This window comes from Herpailurus yagouaroundi, unplaced genomic scaffold (assembly GCF_014898765.1).
Source record: "Herpailurus yagouaroundi ecotype Mexico unplaced genomic scaffold, PumYag 141, whole genome shotgun sequence".
In the NCBI taxonomy this organism is placed as follows: Eukaryota; Metazoa; Chordata; class Mammalia; order Carnivora; family Felidae; genus Herpailurus; species Herpailurus yagouaroundi.
In genome coordinates, this window is record NW_024412396.1 from 940,630 (window position 1) to 961,945 (window position 21,316).

At 45.9% G+C, this 21,316-nt stretch overlaps 2 protein-coding genes across 4 annotated transcripts; both read left to right on the forward strand.

Annotated features, from left to right (window-relative positions):
- Window positions 1–6,979: 6,979 nt before the first annotated feature.
- METTL17 (methyltransferase like 17) lies at window positions 6,980–13,024 on the forward strand. The gene is made up of 14 exons (XM_040476534.1): window positions 6,980–7,104; window positions 7,255–7,408; window positions 7,497–7,631; window positions 8,412–8,493; window positions 8,762–8,843; window positions 9,171–9,244; window positions 9,708–9,802; window positions 10,144–10,214; window positions 10,415–10,522; window positions 11,022–11,090; window positions 11,891–11,941; window positions 12,207–12,299; window positions 12,522–12,709; window positions 12,784–13,024. The coding sequence occupies exons 1-14, from the start codon at window positions 7,024–7,026 to the stop codon at window positions 12,893–12,895; spliced, it is 1,395 nt and encodes a 464-aa protein (XP_040332468.1). The 5' UTR covers window positions 6,980–7,023; the 3' UTR covers window positions 12,896–13,024.
- A 120-nt stretch (window positions 13,025–13,144) lies between these two features.
- On the forward strand, window positions 13,145–20,035 carry SLC39A2 (solute carrier family 39 member 2). Of its 3 annotated transcripts, none has more exons than XM_040476536.1 (4): window positions 13,145–14,863; window positions 15,045–15,175; window positions 15,411–15,461; window positions 19,936–20,035. In XM_040476536.1, the coding sequence occupies exons 1-4, from the start codon at window positions 14,749–14,751 to the stop codon at window positions 19,963–19,965; spliced, it is 327 nt and encodes a 108-aa protein (XP_040332470.1). In that variant the 5' UTR covers window positions 13,145–14,748; the 3' UTR covers window positions 19,966–20,035. The 3 variants fall into 3 exon arrangements, with proteins under 3 accessions (XP_040332470.1, XP_040332469.1, XP_040332471.1); XM_040476535.1 differs by lacking the exon at window positions 19,936–20,035 and adding an exon at window positions 16,021–16,964; XM_040476537.1 differs by lacking the exon at window positions 19,936–20,035 and having other exon boundaries at window positions 15,416–15,462.
- Window positions 20,036–21,316: the final 1,281 nt, after the last annotated feature.

A 21,316-nucleotide genomic window follows, 5' to 3' on the forward strand; every position in this document is an offset into this window, starting at 1 on the left:
TTATTTATTTATTTATTTATTTATTTACTGAAGAGAGGGAGAGTAGCAGAAGAAGAGGGAGAGAGAAAAATCCCAAGCAGGGTCCAGGCCCAGCATGGAGCTGATGTGGGGCTCAATCTTATGACCATGAGATCAGGACCTGAGCTGAGATCAAGAGTTGGGTTCTTAATCAACTGAGCCGCCCAGATGCCTTAAACTTGTTTTTAAGAGAATTTATTTTATTTTTTATTTTACTTATTTATTTTTGAGTAATCTCTACACCCAATGGGGGCTAGAACTCACAACCCTGAGATCAAGAGTCACATGCTTCTCTGAACCTGCCAGGTGTCCCTTCTGCACTTAATGGGGAAAGTTGCATAGGATTTTTGCAGACCATTAAGCCCATTTTTTTTTTCAACGTTTATTTATTTTTGGGACAGAGAGAGACAGAGCATGAATGGGCAAGGGGCAGAGAGAGAGGGAGACACAGAATCGGAAACAGGCTCCAGGCTCTGAGCCATCAGCCCAGAGCCCGACGCGGGGCTCGAACTCCCGGACCGCGAGATCGTGACCTGGCTGAAGTCGGACGCCCAACCGACTGCGACACCCAGGCGCCCCAAAGCCCAGTTTTTAAGGCTACTCCAGCCTCCTTGTGCAAAAATGAGGAAGAATATCTTGCAGGTGGAGGTCATTGATTAACATCAGTTTCTGGCATCATCAGCAGCCTGGCACTGAGACACTGTTCCTACATAAGTTCGTGTGTCTCCCTACTGTCCTACCCTACACATTCACTTGCTCCCTGCTTAGCCACTTGACAGAAATAAATGTCAATGTTGTATTAATCAAATGTGTGGATATATGTCTTGAATATTTTCTCTCAGTACTACCTACATTTTGAAATCATGAACCAAAGATTTTACATGTAACCTTAAGTTATTACTCAAAATAAAACATGCATCCTTTCCTTTTGTAGTTTTTGACCTGCTGAATCCTTGAAAGCCCAAAGAGTGATAAGAGCAACCTAATGTTACTCAGCATTGTCAATCTAATGAGTCTTTGTCACTCTAAGAGAATTTTCCTGGCCTCATCCTCCTCTCTTGGACAACCATCACCCTGAGACCAGGGTCATGTTTAATTGCATTTCAGTCATAAAGAAGTCCAGCTGGTAGAAATACACAATGTCCACCTGTTGAATATGTAGCTCGGTCCCCAAAATTATTAACAGGACCTACTAACCTAAAAGGGCGCAAAATCCCTCTTTGGGAATATATTAATGTCTTTATAATTCCCTATTTCTACATTGTACCAAGTATAGCTTACAAAGTTCAGTCAAATGTCAGGTACCTAAACACCTAACATTAGAATGAGTTTGGTGATTTGGTTGATAATGACATTTTTCCCCTTAATTACAAGGGGAAAAAAGGATAATGCATCTCACTTGATTCCCAGAGAAATCAACCTAAAATACAGCAAGATTCCAAAAATGAACTTAGAACACAAGACACAGAATCAATAATCAAAAATAGAAGAGACATTCTTTGGCAGAAGGTGGGGCTGGTTTTAGAAATAGATGGGGGGGGGGCGCGCCTGGGTGGCTCAGTCAGCTGAGCAACCGACTCTGGCTCAGGTCACGATCTCACGGTTTGTGAGTTCGAGCCTCGCATTGGGCTCTGTGCTGACAGCTTAGAGCCTGGAGCCTGCATCGGATTCTGTGTTTCCCGCTCTCTGCCCCTCCCCTGTTCATGCTCTGTCTCTCTCCATCTCAGAAATAAACCTTAAAAAAAATTTTTTTTTTTAAAAGAAAAGAGATAGAGGGGCATCTGGGTGGTTCCTCTGTCTCCCTCTCTCTCTGCCCCTTCCCCACATATGCTGTCGTGCTCTCTCTCTCTCTCTCTCAAAAATAAGGATTGGATAGTTCTCAAACTAGCTCCAAGGTGTATATTTTAACTAAGAAGAGAAAAATCTTTCTATTGTAGCAGTTAATTATCCTCAGTAAGAGCCCATCATAACCAGGGACATTGCACACTGGGCACCAAGACTATGGCTTGGGATCTCTGTGTACCTTGCATCAGTGGATCTAGTGAGGACAAATCATTAAATCTGGGAAAGATATGGGGCACCTGGGTGGCTCAGTCAGTTGAGTGGCCGACTCTTGATTTTGGCTCAGGTCATGACCCCAGGGCTGTGGGATCAAGCCCTGGGTCAGGCTCCGAGCTGATCCTGAAGCCTGTTTAAGATTCTCTCTCTCAGGGCACCTGGGTGGCGCAGTTGGTTAAGTGTCCGACTTCAGCCAGGTCATGATCTCGCAGTCCGTGAGTTCGAGCCCCGTGTCGGGTTCTGGGCTGATGGCTCAGAGCCTGGAGCCTGTTTCCGATTCTGTGTCTCCCTCTCTCTCTGCCCCTCGCCCATTCATGCTCTGTTTCTCTCTGTCCCAAAAAATAAAATAAACGTTGAAAAAAAAAAAAAGATTCTCTCTCTCTCTCTCCCTCCCTCCATCCCTCCCTCCCTCCCTCTCTACCAACTGGCTCTCTCTAAAAAATACAATTTTTAAAAATCTTGGAAAGATAAAAGGCAAATATCAAAGATGGAAAAGTAGGGGTGTCTCATGTCTCAGTCGGTTAAGTGTCCGACTTCAGCTCAGGTCATGATCTCGCAGTTCGAGGGATCGAACTGCTGACAGCTCAAAGCCTGGAGCCTGCTTCAGATTTTGTGTCCTGTCTCTGCCCCTCCCTTGCTAGTGTTCTCTCTCTCTCTCAAAAATAAATAAAAATTTACCAAAAAAATTTAAAAAGATGGAAAAGTAGTGCAGGTCATGAGCAGATGGCTCTACTAGCTCAATAAGTCAAATCAAAGTCATACAGGACTATAACCAAGAAGAATTAAGTATGACATGCTATTTAATCACAGTTCAGAACAGCTCCCCTAATTTCTGCTGAAGATACTTCAATAATATCACTTAACTTTGGAAGAAAGTAGAGGACTAATGGGAAGAGTGGATTGGTGTTTACTTCAGAAAAAAAGAAAAGACAGGGGCCACTATAGCTCCAAGGGAGAGAGGTGGAGGGGGAGTGAAGGGAGAAGGAAAGAAGGAGAGAGACAGAGAGAGAGAAGGAGGAAGGGAACAAAGAGCAGGGAGACTGGTTTTCTAAAGGCATAGCTAAAGCAACAACTCAGAGGCAACATTCTGAAAGGATGGGTACTATTCTTCAGGATACAGTGTATTTGTTAAACCAGAGACCTCTAAATGATACTGTGTCTCTAACAAGAAGAATACATGGTTCCAGCAACCAAAGAGTAGAAGCAGGAATGGCTCCACCTATCACCACTCCCATTGACCCATTGAGAAATTTTGTACTTTCCTCTGTAACTCTGGGCTCGGTGGGGCCAAAGGTTCAGGTCCCCAAAGTGGATGCTCTTTTGCCAAGTGATACATCAAAGGTGCCACTGAACTACAAACTACAGCTGCTGCCAGGACACTGGATTTCTTGGGTCCAGGGACCAGCAGATAAGAAGAGCGGTTACAAGGAGCACCTAGCTGGTTCAGTTAGTAGAGCGTGTGACCTCGGGGTTGTGAGTTCAATCTCCACGTTGGATGTACAGATTACTTAAAAATAAAATCTTAAAGGGGCATCTGGGTGGTTCAGTTGTTTAAAGCATCCAAATCTTGATCTCACGGTTCGTGGGTTCAAGCTCCGTGTTGGGCTCGGAGCTGACAGCAGAGAGACTGCTTGTGATTCTCTCTCTCTCCTCTCTCTCTGCCCCTCCCCCACTCATGCCCCCCCCTCAAAATAAATAAATAAACTTTAAAAAAATAAAAAATAAAACTGTAACCTATGATTTTTTTAAAAAAATCCAAGACATGAAAAAACAACATGCATCAAAATTAGAAAAAAATTTCAGGAAAAAAGGTGACAAATTCAGGAAAAGTTACATAATAAAAGTAAAAATCATTTAAAAGATAAAGACTAATCTAGAAGACACAAATGCAAATAAACATAATAATAATAAAGAAAATAAACATAATAATAGTAAAGAATATTTTTAGAGGGAAAACTTTATACAAAGAAATGAAAGAGATAAAAAATCATACTATTTGGGATCTTTGATGGCAGAATTTCTTTAATTTCCCAAGAAATTTGTTTCAGTTGCTTCATACCTTCATTGTTTCTCTCAACCTAATTGTTAGCCATTTCCCTCTTTCATAAACTTATGAAGAAAACCAGATGAACATCATGCCTCTCTAACTGAATTATCCAAACCTTTCTCGGAGAACTTTTTTCCCTTTACTTACTTTGGGAGTGGGAGGTGGGGGGTATTTCTTTTTAATGTTGCCTAATTTCTCCACATTTATGTCTGTCTTCTTAAAGGTAATTCAGAGTTTCTAACTCTGGAGTAGTATTTTCTAACTGGAAATACTATTCCATCCAAGGTATGCAACCAGAATTAATATAGCAGAATTAATAGATTAGTTATGAAACAGGCTCATCTATGCTTTGGGGGGGATTGTGACCCAGTCAAATGATTAGACTCAGATCCTCAACCCAGTCTACCCTGTTAAGTGTTTCCAAGCATGAAAACAAAGAGTGGTCACATTATCAACATCATCAACAAATATTGATTAAGCATTTTCAATGAATAAAGAATTGTGTTCACTGTTTTAGATGTCTTAAGGACATCCTTAATCCATAAGAAGGGTGGAGTGGAGGTTTTCATTTTGTTTTGTTTTCATGAACAATACTTTGGATTAAGAACAAAGACAGATAAATTTATGTCTAAGTCAGCTTTGGAGATGTATTACTGAAGGAAGAGAACAATCCCAATTACGTCAGTGTCAGAATAAAGGAAACAACCTGTATGTTGGCAGTTAATAGGAAAAACAGGAGGGACATTCAGAGGTACCACCAAGTTCTCCTGTTCCTTATTTCAAAGTCTCTAGAGCTCAGTCATACTTTGCCCCAAATATCCCCCCTTTCAAGTCAACATGAAAGTATAATAAAAATTAAAATGTGATTGTGTCCCTTCAAGTTCCCAAAATACATACAATAACACATATGATAATAATATCATCAGCATACTGGGAGTTTACTTGGACCAGCCATTATGTCATTAAACGCTAACCCCAATAACCCTGTGAGGTAGCAGCCATTACTATCTCACTTTTCTAGAATTCAAATTCAGACTGCCAGATTCCAGATGGCAAGCATTTTATCCCTATGTTCTGTTACCTTCCTATGACAAAAATAATAAGGCCAATTTATGTTAAATCTAACCTATAGTGATGAGGATATTTTTATTTTGCTAATACTTGAGCCAACAATTTAAAGTGAAAGCACACTGGGGCACCTGGGTGGCTCAGTTGATGGAGCATCCAACTTCAGCTCAGGTCATGATCTCGTGGTTTGCGAGTTCGAGCCCTAAGTCAGGCTCTATGCTGACAGCTCAGAGTCAGGAACCTGCTGCAGACTCTGCCTCTCCCTCTTTCTCACTGCCCCTTGCCGCTTGTGCTCACTCTCTTGTGCACTCTGTCTCAAAAATAAACCTCAAAAGTTTTTAAAAAGAAAATAAAGTAAAAGCAAACTGTCACAAGAGATGAGGCAAAGTGTGTCCCTGTGACTCAAAGTGACGGAGAAGGGAAGAAGGTGAACCCAAAAGGAAGGAGAGCAGTGACTGCTGGATTTACACCTGTCTTAAGCAACTCTCAAGACTCCTTCCAGAGCATTCAGATTATAAAGCCAAACTCGCCCTTATTAGAATCAAAGCTTAAGGGACGCCTGGGTGGCTCAGTCGGTTAAGCGTCCGACTTCAGCCCAGGTCACGATCTCACAGTCCGTGAGTTCGAGCCCCACGTCGGGCTCTGGGCTGATGGCTCAGATCCTGGAGCCTGCTTCCGATTCTGTGTCTCCCTCTCTCTCTGACCCTCCCCTGTTCATGCTCTGTCTCTGTCTCAAAAGTAAAATAAACGTTAAAAAAACAAAAAGGATCAAAGCTTAATAACCTAAATGCAAACCAGACAGTTCTGGCTGATTTAGTTCCCATATTTTACCCCATAATTTTGCTTGCAGTTGCAGCAAAGGCAAGAATTTCACCCATGCAGTCACCAGAGATCAAAACGTTAAGATATTCCATAGGTGACTAATGTTTGCTAACGCAATCAAGAGGGCACACAACACAGTGAGTCCGTTTTAATGCTACATGTTAAGTTAGCACTTCAGGACATTTAGCATATTGTTCTTAAGTAACTTGCTAACTTGCATTCCAAGTGCCAACAATATGCGATAGAGCATATGTTTAAAGGTGAGGCTGGGACTTAGGCTGCCCAGTTTTAAATCTAGCTGTCATCTAACAAGCTTTGTGATCTTGCGCGTGATAGTTAACCATCTAAATACTCACTTTCTTCAACTGCAAAATGGGGTTAACAGAATCTATCTCTTAGCAGGGACGAAATGCGGTAATAGAGTCCATGTGCTTGCCACAGTGTCGGGTACCCAATGTTCTAAGTGTTAGAATTTAGTATTTATCTAACAAGATTGCTTAATATGGAGAGAAACTAATATGTAAAAAAACATTAAATCTATTAACCATTAATTTGTTATCTTCGGTTGCCTAAAGTTGGTTTTTCTTATCTTTCACTTACTGCATTCTCCCGTTCTCACACAGGGGGAAATAAATCCCAAAACTTGAGTTCTCCAGAGAGAAAAACAAGGAACGCAGGTAGTTAATACATCCAGAAATACCGTTCCCTGTCTAGCGCGCTTTTCTGGAGGCCCTAGGAAATGGCCCACCCCTGCCCCTAGACTTCGGGACGCGGAGACCAGTCCCAACGCTACCTCCAGGTCACCTCGCCTCCAGCTCGTTACCCAGGCACCAAGGTCCTGGTCCCATCAGCGTACACCAACTCTCCGAGGTGATTTACATATCGATTTTTATTGGCTACTGGAAGCACTCGCTCTCTTCATTGGCTGACACTGCGCCGTGCCGAAGCTGCGCGGAGGATGTGCGGGTCACAGGCAACAGCATTTCCGTTTCCGGCTCGCCTCCGGTGCCATGGCGACCGCGAGGGCAGTGAGACTTCTGCTGACTTCAAGCAGATGGCGTCTCGGCCGTAGAGAAGTTCCCCAGTCCCGCGTGAGTGCCTACTTTCCCTGCCCTCGGAGAGACCCTGGATCTCGAAAATAGCTCCGCTCGGAGGAATAACGCTCTTAGGAGCTCCTCCCTTAGCAAACGCCATAAGCCTCCTTTCTGCCCCGCAATCAGCACGTTTTTCCCGGCCTGCAGGCGCTCGCCGCCCTTGTGCCCGGCGTATCTCAGGTGGATAACAGCTCCGATTTTCTGCGGAAGAGGCCCCATCGCCGGCACCCCGGCATCCTGCAGCTGCCATGCGTAGAGCTGCCGAAAGCACTGGCTGCCGCCGCTCAGCTCCTCCTGCTCCGTGAGTGTCGGTGGGAAGGGGAGGCCCGAGAAGTAGCGGAAAGCGGGTGTGCATGCAAGTGATGTCGCGTTTCATCTTTGGCCCATAGAGAGCGCGATGCCCAATGTGGAGAAGCAGGTGCGGGCACTGACGAATTATCTCTGGAGCCGGCATTTACCTGTAGGGCCGGAGGAGTTGCAAAGACGGGCTGTGTATCTTGAGGAAAAATTCTTGGAAAACCCAGGTAGGGCTTAAGAATAAAGAGTAGACCAAATTGAAATATTGGTGGGAAATGAAGAGCAAGAAATAATTTTACTGTCTCTCAAATTGATACTGTGGTTTCTTGTTTCACTTTCTGGCCAGAGCATTGTTACAATAATGCCTCACTAGAAGATAGACTGTTTCAGAGGTTGGTCTTGGGGCTTTGGTAAAGGTCAGTGAGGTGCTTCGGTATTTTGTCAAAATCTAGATCTTTGGGTTTTTTTTCCTCTAAATCCACTGGATTCGGACTAAGTTTTTATTCAAGTGAAATAAAATCCCCGTATGGCTCCCTGTCCAGTACAAAAGCCTTCTTCGGGGATAAGAGAATGAATATTATTCCTCAGGTTATTTTCACGATTACCTTTATTTTGTTTATTTTTAAGTGTATTAATTTTTTTTAGTGACCTCTACACCCAACATGGCTCGAACTCACAACCCTGAGATCTAGATTCACATGTTCCTCCGTCTGAGCCAGGCGCCAAACACTTCTCTTTAAAAGAGAACAAAACTTGTGGGATAGGGCTAGTTGAATTGCATAAACTGCTGTTAGAGGCAAAATACTATCGGGTACATTCTGGTGGTGATGATGGCGGTTGCTGTTATTCTTACCTGAAAGTTTTCTCTAGGTTTGGCTTCTCTCTTAAGCGCTGAGGTTTTGCCTCCGATGGGAGTTGCAGAGGAATGGACAGGCAGTATATTCAGCTATTGGATCTGAGCCATGTTCTTCCTAGGTCCTCACTCCCAGTTCTCGTTCTCACCCCAGATTTATCTCAGTCAGAGGAGAAACTTCGTGAAACGGTGCTGCGTGCCCTACGCAAAACTACATACCATTGGCAAGAACTGAGGTAAGGAGGATTAGAAGAGCTACAGAAGAAAAAAATCTTTAGGAGTCTGGGGAAGTGCAATTATACAATTCATATTAGAAAAGGCTACTGGTTCATAGCTCAAGACTCTTCCCTTTTGAGGACTGAAAGTGCTGAACTGGAAGAGCTCTTTTCAAAGATTTCATTTCCTAAAAATCTAAAGGTTAGTGAGGCCATGGAGGTTATTTCGCAGTCGGTATGACTCTCTGGTTTGTTTTTGTTTTTGTTTTTGTTTGTGTTTTTTTGACAGCTACAATGAGAAACTGAGCCTGGTGTATATGGCAGCAAGACTGGATGGTGGCTTCGCAGCAGTCTCCAGGGCATTCCATGAGGTGAAAGCCCCTCAGCTTCCAACCTGAAACCTTTTACCATCAGTTCCTTTATTCATAAAATAGTCTTCTGGGGTAGGGTTCTTGGGACTTGGCATGTGATTTTTTTTTTTTTTTTTTAAAGAGGCTCTCTTTATCCTCTGAAAGGATTTTGTGACCCAAGAGAGGTTTAAAATCATTGTTTTAGGAGGTTCCATTCTATAAAGTATTTACATTGAATCTCAAAAAACATTCACATCTCATCTCTGCCGAGGTCCCCTAATTCATATTTACCAAGGCCCTAAATAAGTGTCCACTTACGCTACTGTGGGGTGTTGTATATTTCTTCAGATCCAGGCTCGAGTTCCAGAGTTCCAGCCCCAAACCTTACTGGACTTTGGTTCAGGTACTGGTTCTGTCACTTGGTAAGTATCTTTCTGTCTCTGTCAATTCTGGCTCTAGAGAGCCATGTGTACAACATTCCAAGAGACTGGGAAACCAGAGGGAGAATAGGAAAGTTGGGAACTGGAATGTTTCTTCCCTGAGATTCAGTATGGCATAAGAAGGTATATGGGTTAGGGCCAGAATTTAAAGAAAGTTCAAGTGAAAAAAGACCCATGTTTAGAAAGATAAAAAAGGAAAGGAATTTAGTCTAGGCCATAAAACAAAAATTTTTTTTTTTTTTTTTTTTTTTGCCTACAAATAGTTTTTATGTATCTGCCCCCTTTTTAAAGAGTTATAAATGAAATAAGAAAATAACATTGGTAGTTTTTCCAACTGTTGTAAAATAATACTCTGTTTCCCAGGGGTGGGGTTGGTGGCAGAGGGGTGTCCTGTAGGGATGACTCTTTATCATGAAAATTGGCCATTTATATTTTGCCATCTTAGGGCTGCTCACAGTATTTGGGGCCAGAGCCTACGAGAATATATGTGTGTGGACAGCTCAGCTGCTATGTTGGATTTGGCGGAGAAGCTACTGAAAGGTGAGAAGAAAGTATAAGGAAGGACTTTTTCAAAGTTGAAGGAGTTAGGCAGAGAACTAGAAAGAGTGTTTTACTGGGGAGTAGAGGAAGGCTCAAAGTTAAAAATGAGTCTGATTTCTTTCCAGTGTTATGGTCAAGCAGAGGCTGGTGGAGGCCTTTGCTGGACTGTGGATGGTTTGGGTAAGATTAACAGGGCAGGTGACCCAATATTTTCTTACCCTATTGCATCTCACCCTCACCTAGTGCTTTTCTTTATTCTTAGGACCATGTTTCTTATCGAGAGATCCCTTCAGTGTATACCTATACAGTCCTAGTTGCCACGTCTCTGTTTTACTCCATAGGTGGCTCAGAATCTGGGGAGCCTTATGTTCCAGGTGTCTTTTTCAGACAGTTTCTACCTGTATCACCCAAGGCAAGTGACAACATTTAGAGTATGTTAAATGTGGAATTTGGCAGACAGAAAACTGTAGCTTCAGCTCTGCTACCCAGCACCGAGTGATAGAAGATAAAAGAGAACAGAAGAAATATCAGAGGATAGAACTTTGTTACAGTCTTGGAAGGGGAGCCAGGGGGAATGTCAGGTCTATTCATGTTTCTTATCTTGGTTCTCAGGTACAATTCGATGTGGTGGTATCAGCCTTTTCCCTAAGTGAACTGCCCAGCAAGGCTGACCGCACTGAGGTAATCCACACCTTATGGCGCAAGACAAGTCATTTTCTGGTGAGTTGAAATTGCTTTTTCCCTTCAAGTTGTTTTTTGTTTTTTTTTTTAAGTTTATTTATTTTGAGAGAAAGAGAGAGAGAGCAGGGGTGGGGCAGACAGAGAGGGAGAGAGAGAATCCCAAGCAGGCTGTACATTGTCAGTGCAGAGCCCAACAGGGGACTCGAACTCCCAAACTGTGAGATCATGACCTGAACTGAAATCAAGAGTCAGATGTTAACTGACTGAGCCACCCAGGCGCCCCTCCCTTTAAGTTTAAAGCAGCTTCATTGGTTTCACCTATTTCCTTCTCTCCACTGGAACTTGTGTTCATTCTTAACCATTTTCTCATGCATAGATCCCTTCATCCCTCTTTTAGGGTCTCATCCCCATCTTATATGGGGCAGGCCCTTTCTTTTAGGGCCCCCTCCTCCCATCTGCGAATGTTCTTACAGAGCTGCTAACATTTATGTTTTCATGTAATTCAGGGCTTGTGCTTATATTCCTTTTTTGTGAACAGATATTGGTAGAGAATGGAACAAAAGCTGGGCACTCCCTTCTCATGGATGCCAGGGACCTGGTCCTTAAGGTAAGATTCTTCTTCTTTCATAACCACCCCCAATCTGTCACCAGTTATTGCTACTCCCTTAAAAACTGAAGAGACTCTGTTGTACAATGGTAGGGGTGACTCTCAGGATATTAGGCATATGAAGTCATTACGACATGTTATGGGGATTAGCAAACTAGGACCTGTGGATCAAATCCAGCCTGCCACCTGTTTTTATAGGAACCATGCTTATTGGTGTGTGTGTTGTCTGTGGCTGCTTTCACACTATAAATAGCAGAATTGAAATAGTTGGGACAAAAACAGATTTTACCTGTTCTCTGGGCTTTTAAAAAAAAAGTGTGCCAACCCCTGATCTAGGGCATCACTAAGCCAAGAACCTTATCTTTTGGGGACAGTATGATCCAGTGTATAATCATAAATTTAATCGTCCTGGAGTGGGTTCTTTTTGAGAGTGGAGGTTGCTGACAAGGGAGAGCACCACACTATGTGCCAAGTTTCTGCCTTTCTCCTGCTACAAAGAGAAAGTTCTTTGTTTGGAGTATTAGAGAAGCAGCCAGCTTAACTCAAGGAACATAGTTAATAAATACCAGAATTGAACGTTAAAGGAGTCCTCACTTTACTGAGTGCAGAGATTGAATTATGAGAATAGACCCCTCAGACTTAATATTTTTTTTGGGTAGGCTCCACTCCCAGCATGGAGCCCAACGCGGGGCTTGAACTCACAACCCTGAGATCAAGACCTAAGCTGAGATCAAGAGTCAGACATGTAACCCACTGAGCCACCAGGCACGCCCCCACCAGCTTAATTTTTTTGGTTTTAGGGCAAAGAGAAGTCACCTTCAGACCCTCGACCTGGCTTTGTCTTTGCTCCAGTGAGTATTATTTCTGCCTTTCCCACCATGCAAAGATCTGAACTCAGCTATGGCCAGGAAAAGTGAGAGGGTAAAGCTAAGCCACCCTATACTATTTTGTGTCCCTATCCAGTTTCTTTCTTAGTTGTTCCCCTGGCCCTCCCTGCCTCCTGCTCCTGTGCTCCCATATCCCTAGCCCCTCTTGGCTCTATCATTCTGAGTTTTTCAGTTGTATGATCTCTGTGGTTCGTTTGTCTTACCTCATGTCTTTTGTGTGTGTTCACAGTGTCCACATGAACTTCCTTGTCCCCAGTTGACAGCCTCTAAGCCCCTGGCCTGTAGCTTTTCTCAGGCTTACCACTCCATCCCCTTCAGTTGGGTATGTATCCTGAGAATGTTGCAACAGGGTGAAAATAGCCTGGGGGAACAGCATGAAAAAGAGTCAGAGGTGGAAAGAGTTGGAGAAGTCAGAGAAGAGCCTGGAGATTTTCAAGCCTGAATGTGCATGGCTTATGAAAAGGCTGCAGGGATGGGGGGGGGGGGGGGACAGTTTTTTTCCCATCTCTTTTTCCTCCAAATAGTCTCTATGTCCTTATCTTAGAATAAGAAGAATCTAAAAGAGGAAAAGTTCTCCATGGTAATTCTTGCCCGGGGGTCTCCAGAAGAGGCTAATCGTTGGCCCCGTATCACTCAGCCTGTCCTCAAACGGCCACGCCATGTGCATTGTCACCTGTGCTGTCCAGATGGGCATATGCAGCATGCTGTGATCACAGCCCACCGGCATGGCAGGTATAAAGGGTGTGACCAAAATTAGGGGGAGGAGGCAAGACCCTGCAGCCCACACTGACTTCCCTTTTCCATAGGGATTTGTATCGCTGTGCTCGTGTCAGCTCTTGGGGAGATCTTTTACCTGTGATCACACCTTCAGAGTCGGAGCTTCCTCCGTACCCTGCTAAAGATCTCCCTGGAAGTTGACGAGGATGCATAACAAGTATTTGCTTACACAGGCCTGCCAAGGGTGAAGGTACCTGGTATCCAGGATGGGAGTACTCGCAACCCTATGTATCTGTTTGAATTTTAATAATAAAAAGTTTGCAAAGAGTAGAAATGGATCTTGTGATTCTTAAAAGGTACAGAGGTCAGTTGTCATGGCCTATCCTGTGACGAAGAGAATCCTCAGATGTTCAGTGCCTGTTTCCCATACAGATCTCAAGCTCACCTTCTCCCATAAGAGTACTGTTCCCTCTGCCAGAGACCAGGGCTGCCCAGGGAAGTCACCCGAGGCAGAGAGGTGGGGAGAACTGCCCCCAGCTCTCTGAGCACTGGCTCAGCAGATGTCACGGTTGTTAGGTGGCCACCTGAACAGGGGGCCAGCAGCTGCCTCACCTCTGTGTTTTTCTCCCTCCTTTCGTTCTGTCTCTCTCAGGGTCCATCAGCTCCCCAGTTTGCTGGATATATTTTCCTCAAGTGTCAGTCCTCATCAAGACTGAATTTTCCATCTCCCCCCACCGCAGATCCAGGCAGGACCCTTCAGTTTGCTTGGTTCATTTCTCAGCATTCCCCGAGACCTTCCTGTTTCAGAGCTAGAGCAACTTTCCTTGTCTTAAAATTCTCACCCCTCTCCCCCGATACACACAGTCCCTGACTTACTTACCATGGCTTGATTTTCAAGTTTTCAACTTTAAGATGATATGAAAGCGATGCACATCCAGTAGAAGCTGTACTTTGGATTTTGAATTTGGATCTTCTCTCAGGTTAGCTATATGTGGTATGATCATCTCGTATTGCTGGCAGGCAACTGCCTGCTCCCAGGCAGTCACGCGATAGCGACAGTAAACGGCACCCTTAGAACCATTCTGGTTTTTGCTCTCAGTACAGTATTTGGTAAATTATAAGGAATTTCAACACTTTGTTATAAAATAGACTTTGGTTAGATGATTTTGCCCATCTGTGGGCTAATAGAAATGTTCTGAGCACAGTTAGGTAGGCTAGGCTATGACTGGTAGCTGAGGTGTACTAAATGCATTGTCAGCTCAGGAGGCTTAAGTATGTAGCCCCATCGTACATTGAGGAAGATCTGCATACATCCGAAAATAGGCACAGTCAAAAGCTGGAACAGCATCAGTGTTGTAATACTAGAAATCTCAACTTCCCCACTAGACATTACCATGCCTAGAGCTATTTTTCTGGGGTTACAGGAAAGGGGAGTCCGCTCATCTAGTTTCCACAGAATGGTGGGTGGCAGCACCACCTCTCAGCCCCACCTCCTTACCTGAAAGTGGCCCCAAATCCCCTCTGAAAGGGGAGGGTTCAGATATCAGCATAACCCATGAGGCAGGGAGTGGGGTGGGGTGAAGAGGGTATGGAAGTCTTAGATGAAGTGTCTTGAATAAGGCAGGACCAGGTGTCCCCAGTACAAAACAGCTGGGAAGGCCCTCCCCAAACTCCCATTTTGGATTAGACCAGCCCCAGGCATGAACTAAGACTGTCCACAGCATTTGGATTAGTCATGGCAGTGAAGAGAAGAGGACCTACAGCACAGGCTGTGCCTGGCAGGGAGTCTGGAGTTTCTGGTTTCCAAGTTCTGGAAGGCATGAGCCAGGGGAGGGGCCTCCTTGTAGGGGGAGGGCGGGAATCTGGGGCAAGGCCCCAGTCAGCTATGCAAGGCTGCGCAAGCAGAGGCAACACCGAAAAGGAGGAGGATTCCAAGAGCCTCCTGAAACTCAGGAGAGGAGCTACTCCAGCTTTGACCACCTAAGACAGCACTCCTCTGAAGATTGTAACTCCATTTGCCATCCCGAGGCCTCTGCTCACCCTGTACCCCAAGGATGGAACCACTACTGGGAGTAAAAATTGGCTGCGTGTTTGCCCTGCTGGTTCTCACTCTGATCTGCGGCCTTATTCCCATCTGCTTCAAATGGTTCCAGCTGGATGCAGCCACAGGTATGGCCCTGCAGCACATGTCCCCATAACCTAATCCTGACAACAACCCTGTCACCCCGTCCTGATGCTTTGCTCTGATTCTCTCATCATCCCCAAGCTTGGGGTATTGTGTGCCACTGTCTCTCTCTTGTCACCTTTTCTATCTCACTGCCAACTAGATTGTAACTTTCCCCATTTTTAGGTCGTCACCGCCGGGTCCTCAGCCTCCTGGGCTGCACTTCTGCAGGTGTTTTCCTGGGAGCGGGGTTCATGCACATGACTGCTGATGCCCTGGAGGGAATTGAATCAGAGATCCAGAAGTTTATGATGCAGGTGAGCAGCAGAAATGCTGAGCTGCAGAGCCAGGAGGCCAGAATGATGAGCAGAACCAAGGGAGGAAGGGAGAAAGGTGACAGAGTTGAGGACCAGCAGGGAGGGACAGGGAAGAAGACAGCTCTCCTGTGGCATGGTGAAAACAGGTTGGACTTTAAGGAAAGCAGTGGAGCTGAAGGGGCAGGACAGGAAGCTGAGCTCCATCTTCCATTGATTGCTGCTTTTTTCTCCCTAGAACAGGACAAAAAGGGAGGGAAGTGTTTCTGATGATGCCGATTCAGCACAGGTAAGTATCTCCTGCCAGTCCCTCCCGGGAGCGGGAGTGGAGCCGAAACTCCTTTCCCACCCAGACCCTTTTGAGGGAAGTATGTGAGGAGAACCAGAAATCCCCTCTGCTCCTCAGCTCAGACATCACAGACCAAAGAGGAGCCCACCCAATCCTTTTGGGTTCGTGGACGCCCTAAAAAAAACTCTGCTTTACTCTTTCATTCTTTCTCTGGACCCTTTCACATGCCTCACATTCTTTTCCCGTTTTTCTAACCCTATCACTTTTGTGTCCCCTAGTCCCTCAAGGGTGGTGGTTGTCACTGTCCATACCTGCTCTTGGCTTCATTCCCCTGCCCTTCTTTCTGCACCATAGGCCACATCAATCTGGAAACATTTGAAGCAGATGGTAATAAGGCCACTGGCCAGAGTGAGAGCCGGCCGGGCAAACAGGCAGCCAGATTTTACTAATTGGGCACAGCCCCACATTTCCCATTCTCCTTGGTCTCCCACTCCCATGGCCACCCAGTGTACTTTCTTATCTTCCCTTCCCACCTCACAGCCCCTCTTTCTGTTCCTAGATGGAGTATCCCTATGGAGAGCTCATCATCTCCCTGGGCTTCTTCTTTGTCTTCCTTTTGGAGTCGCTGGCATTGCAGTGCTATCCTGGGGCTGCTGAAGGGGTCACAGTGCAGGAGGAGTGGGACGGGGCTCACGTCCTTGGACTCCACAGCCATGGACCTCTCCCCTCCCCCTCAAAGGGTCCCCTCCGAGCCCTTGTCCTCTTGCTCTCCCTCTCCTTCCACTCAGTGTTTGAAGGTCTGGCTGTGGGGCTGCAGCCAACAGTAGCAGCTACCGTGCAACTCTGTCTCGCAGTCCTGGCTCACAAGGGGCTCATAGTGTTTGGTGTAGGACTGCGGCTGGTGCAGATAGGCAGTGGCTCGCGATGGGCCACGCTGTCCATCCTGTCACTGGCTCTCATGTCCCCCCTGGGCCTGGTCCTGGGACTGGCTGTGACTCAGGGGGACTCTAAAGGGGGGCGTGGCTTAACCCAGGCTGTGTTAGAAGGTGTGGCAGCCGGCACCTTTCTGTATGTCACCTTCCTAGAAATTCTGCCCCGGGAGCTAGCTGGCCCCGAGGCCCCTCTGGCCAAGTGGGGCTGTGTAGCTGCCGGTTTTGCCTTCATGGCCATTATTGCTTTGTGGGCCTGAGAGATTCCTGATTTTTCTGATGGACCTATCTACAATGGCCTTCCTGCCCCTGGGAGACACTTCCCAGACAGCTTTGGCCCTCAGATATTTCTCTACTGAGACTAAGTGACATTCACTAGGCATCGTCCACATGAACTGGATCCCAGCTTTTCCCTACATGAGATGCCATTTCTCATCCAGGACTGAGAGAAAGATGTTTAAGTTGAGTGCCTATAAATTGGAGAATTGATATAAACACAATCACTCTAGATTTGACTCCTGTCCCATTTATGCTACTGTAAACAATAAAATGTCCATTTTACCCTTCCCCTTCAGCCATGCTATACATCTTTTCTGTAGGTTGCCTAGGAGCTGCCCAGTACAGGAAGTGGTGGAATGGGGAGTGGAAAGGGAGAATGAACACTGGATGGGGTATTTTCTTCTGGAATCCGGGCCCCTAGACATTCTGTCAGTTGCAGACCATGCCCTCCAAACATGGCAGCATTGCTGAAATTCCAACAACCTGCTCCTGTCTTCCCCACAGGTGTTGAGAAACTGAGCCAGAGTTCCCAGCATTTAGAGAGAAGAGGTGTAAAAACAGAAACCACGGGATCTAGATTTTTTTCCTACACTAACCACACCCACGTCACTCCCAGTACCTATTATCAGTCAACTACAGTGTGTCCAACAGACTCATGAGATCAGGCTAAATAGAGCCTCCTTTCATCTGGCTTTTATTTTTCACACCGAGCCCTGTGTGGCCTCGAGGATGCTATTGCTCTCCTTTGAGCCCCTGTCTCCATCCAGCTACCTGCCTTGAGCTGCGGGATTAAGAAGCAGTGTTTAGAGAGGGAGAGAGGCGCCAGATAAATGCCTAGGGCGATTACTTGGCTTTGCCACAACTTAGTGGCTTTCCTTCTGCCTGCTCTACCTGCCCCTCTGCCTCCGGCCCCTCCCAACTAGGCCATCTGTCTTTCAGTTCAAGTAGCCCCTACACTGTGTTACATCTCTTAAAAACTACCAAGGACAAATACGGAGCTAATTATCTGCCTGTTACCCAGCCCCTTCGCCCATGAATTGGAGGAGTATTGCAGACTTAGTGGAGAAGGAGGAAGAGGGGCGCCTGGGTGGCTCAGTCGGTTGAGTGTCTGACTCTTGATTTCATCTCATGGTTTGTGGAATCAAGCCCCACGTCAGATTCTGGGCTGACAGCACAGAGCCTGCTTGGGATTCTCACTATGCCCCTCTCCCATTCATTCTCTCTCTGTCTCTGTCTCTGTCTCTGTCTCTCTCTCTCTCTCTCTCTCAAAGTTAATAAATAAACATTTAAAAAAAGGAAGAGAGAAGGTGTACCCTGTGAACTCACTCTCCCCACTTTGCCCCTTCTGATGTTGACAGTTGCAGAAACCAAGTCACCTTCACATTGACAAGGTCTCCCGAGTTTCCTTCTTGCCAGAGTTGTCTCCAGTCCATCCCATTCCCCTCCCCACAAACTATGAGACACAAACCTCCTCAGAAGCCCAGCTTACGTACCCAGGGATGAGTGAGAAGGCAAGGTTCAGGTACAACTAAATAAAAATGTCTGATACAAGAAACCATTTCCCTGAAATACCATCCTATTCTGTTTTCCCATCAGTATTAGGTAACGTAATATGTACTCAGAACAGAGCCTCAGATGTAGTAATAATAATAGAGTCTCCACACAGAGCACCTGCTATGTGCCAGGCACTGTGCTACTGCATTCACAAGTATGATCTCACCTTCCTGACCCTGCCAAGTAGGTATTATCCCCGCTATAAGTTGAGGGAGACACATGCAGAACAGTTAAATACCTGATCACATAGCTAGGTGGGCTTCCAACCCATGTTTCTCTGATTTTAAGAAAAACTCAACTATATAGATTCTCTTCTTCCTTCCCTTTCCTTCCCTTTACCTCCCCATCCTATGTGTTAGGGTCTCAGAAGAAAGCAGAGAGCACATGGGTAATTGAGGCAAGTTTAATAAAGGGAGTATATAGGAAGGTGTGGGCAGGGTTTGAACAGAGCAAGGAGTGGATGGTGCAATCCCCTGGGGCTGAGAAAGAACACTGCTGTGCTTGGTGGCGCAAGTGTCCGCTGGGGGATGAGCAAAAACAAAGTTGCTACCCCGGCTGAAGAGAAGGGAACAGTTAGCAGAAATGAGAAAGGGGCGTCCAGTAAGAGCTGTGGCCTCAGAGGAGGGATGCAACCAGTTTGCAGGGATCCGACCAGGAGGACACTAGAGGAGCACCCTCCCACTCTCACTCCACTTCTACTCTGTGATCTACTGCCAGGGTCTCTTTTTGCTCATGCCCAAAGCGAAGCCAAAGGACAAAACTGCCTGTTGGTGCATTGCAGGCATATCAGTCTTGTGAGGCACATAAATCTGGAGGCTCAAATCCAACATGCCATCGACTGTCTGCTACTTTCAACCTGAGTGGTCTTGCCAGGCCTTTTCAAGGCTGAATTGGGAGGGACACAATTGTAGCTACTTCAGGTGGAAAGGATTTGCAGGACTACAGAAAGGAGACTTGAGGACATGGGACCCTGGGCTCCTCATATGTTTCTGGGTCACTGATGCTATCAGCATCTGAGGGAAATCAGCAGAGGTTGGGAGATTTCAAGCAAGGGTGAGTCATGCACGTTTTGCCTCCTCCCAGCCCAGGAGCCCTTACATTCCCTTTCAGCCACCTGTGCTTTCAGCCATCAGCACTCTCTTTCCTTCCACGACCATCGCCTTTCCTTTCCCAAGACCTACTAACCAGGACAGGAACCATCTTGAGCTGGAACCATATCATATCAAGAGCTGGAATAAAGCTCGACAATGGCTCCCTAGAGAGAACATCAGGATCAGAAAAAGGAACAATCGGATCATTTCCAAAAGCTATGAATCCCCAGCGAGGAGTCAGAGAGGGCTATAAAGGAGCAGATGAAAGTGACTTTAAATGAGCTTGCAGTGAGGAAGGATGGAGTGAGAACAGGTAAGAGAGCCATGGGGAAGGAGGGAGAGCAGAGATAGCTGAGCCCTGGCAACTGGAAGCCAGATTCAGGAGTAAACTCTGACACACTTCATTCAGCCTTGACAGGTTGTAACCGAAAAACCTTAGAATCATGAGAGTTTTTAAATAGAGGAAAGATGCAGGTTGGGGAAAAGGATAGAGAAGAAGCTAGTTGCAATAGTCACCAAAGAATTTATGTGGAAGTGTTTTCAAGTCTCCTGAACCCCTGTGCCCTTTCCCCATCCCTTATTTTCCATCCCCACACATGTATTTTTTATATATTTAAACAGGGAAAAAAAAAAAAAAAGCCGGAAGAATGAGACCTCCAACTGCCCTCCCACCTAGAACCAACTTTCCACTTTTGCAACAATAAATGGTTCCCTGAAGTAACCCTTGGGAGCTCCCCCACCTTTCATTTGCATGCAGGCCAAGGCTTGGGTTTTTACAGTTGTAAGCTGACAGTCGGTGAAGAAAAGGAGAGGAGATGGGGCACAGCATCAAAGAGAATGGAGGTTAGTGAATATCCTGGGGCAGGATGGGAGGTCAGCCAAAGACGGGCACCTGTGAACAAGATGCCCCAGGAACAAAACCAGAGAGCTCCAGGCTAACTCCTGTGAGACAGTCCGTTCCACTTCACCCCTTTGCCAGTGTCTTGCCTCCCTCACAGGAGACAGTGCCCATAGGAAACGGTCCCTTGCTCCCGGCTTTAGAGTTCGAAGAATGGTTGCCAGAATCAGAGTGGGTTGGTATGTGTGAGTGTATGTGCGCCAGCTGGTCAGGCACCCTCACGTTCCCTGCCCCCGCACCTGAGGGAGGAGCCCGTGGCCACTTGCAAAGGTGAAGCAAAAGGGGTGTGTAGACAGGTGGTACACCCCCAGGCCCCAGTCTGCAGGGATGCTTAAAGAGGCCAGTTGCTGACTACTTCCTTTTAATTTCAATTTTGTTCCGAATTACTATCTTTAGATGTAGTGAATGTCAATATAGAATGCATTCTACCTTTACTATTTATTTACCCAGTTTGGGGGAAATTCTGATGTTGGCAAGGAGAGAGGGTGCAAACAACGTAATTGCTCTGGGCACCATTTACCTTGACCACACCCCTGGCCTCTAGTGAGAACTGATTCTCACTTTCCTTTTAGTACCAAAATCTCTAGAAAGGTGGCGTCTCCCACTCTGGCATTGCCCTAACTCTGTAAAGGAGTGCCCTCTGAAGTTTCACATCTCTCCCTCCTACTGCAGGATCAGTTTTGTGTGTACTTTCAGAGACTCACTCTTTCAAATCTCTTCATGAGTTCCAGACTTTCCAAGCTGACCCACAAGATTCTCATCACTGTAGTCTTCTAGTTTTATTCTCTTTCCCAGTAAACCCTCTCTTAGCTATCTTGGACTTCCATCCCTGAAGTCAGGGAAACACATCCCTTGAGAATGAGAGGAAAAGAGAAACAGGAGTCCTAAGCCTGAAGCAGAGACAAAAAGTAGGGAGTTTGTGATTCAGCCTTCTGTGAAGTCACCTCACCTCTCCTGAGCTCTGACCTTCAGAACAGGCAGGAGCCACAGACCGTGGCTTCCCTATGTAGCTACTGCATAGAATCACAAAGAACACTGGGAGATTTGGGAGGGAAACCGAGACTGGGCGGGGGCTCAGGCAAGATCAGACTCAAGGGATGTGTT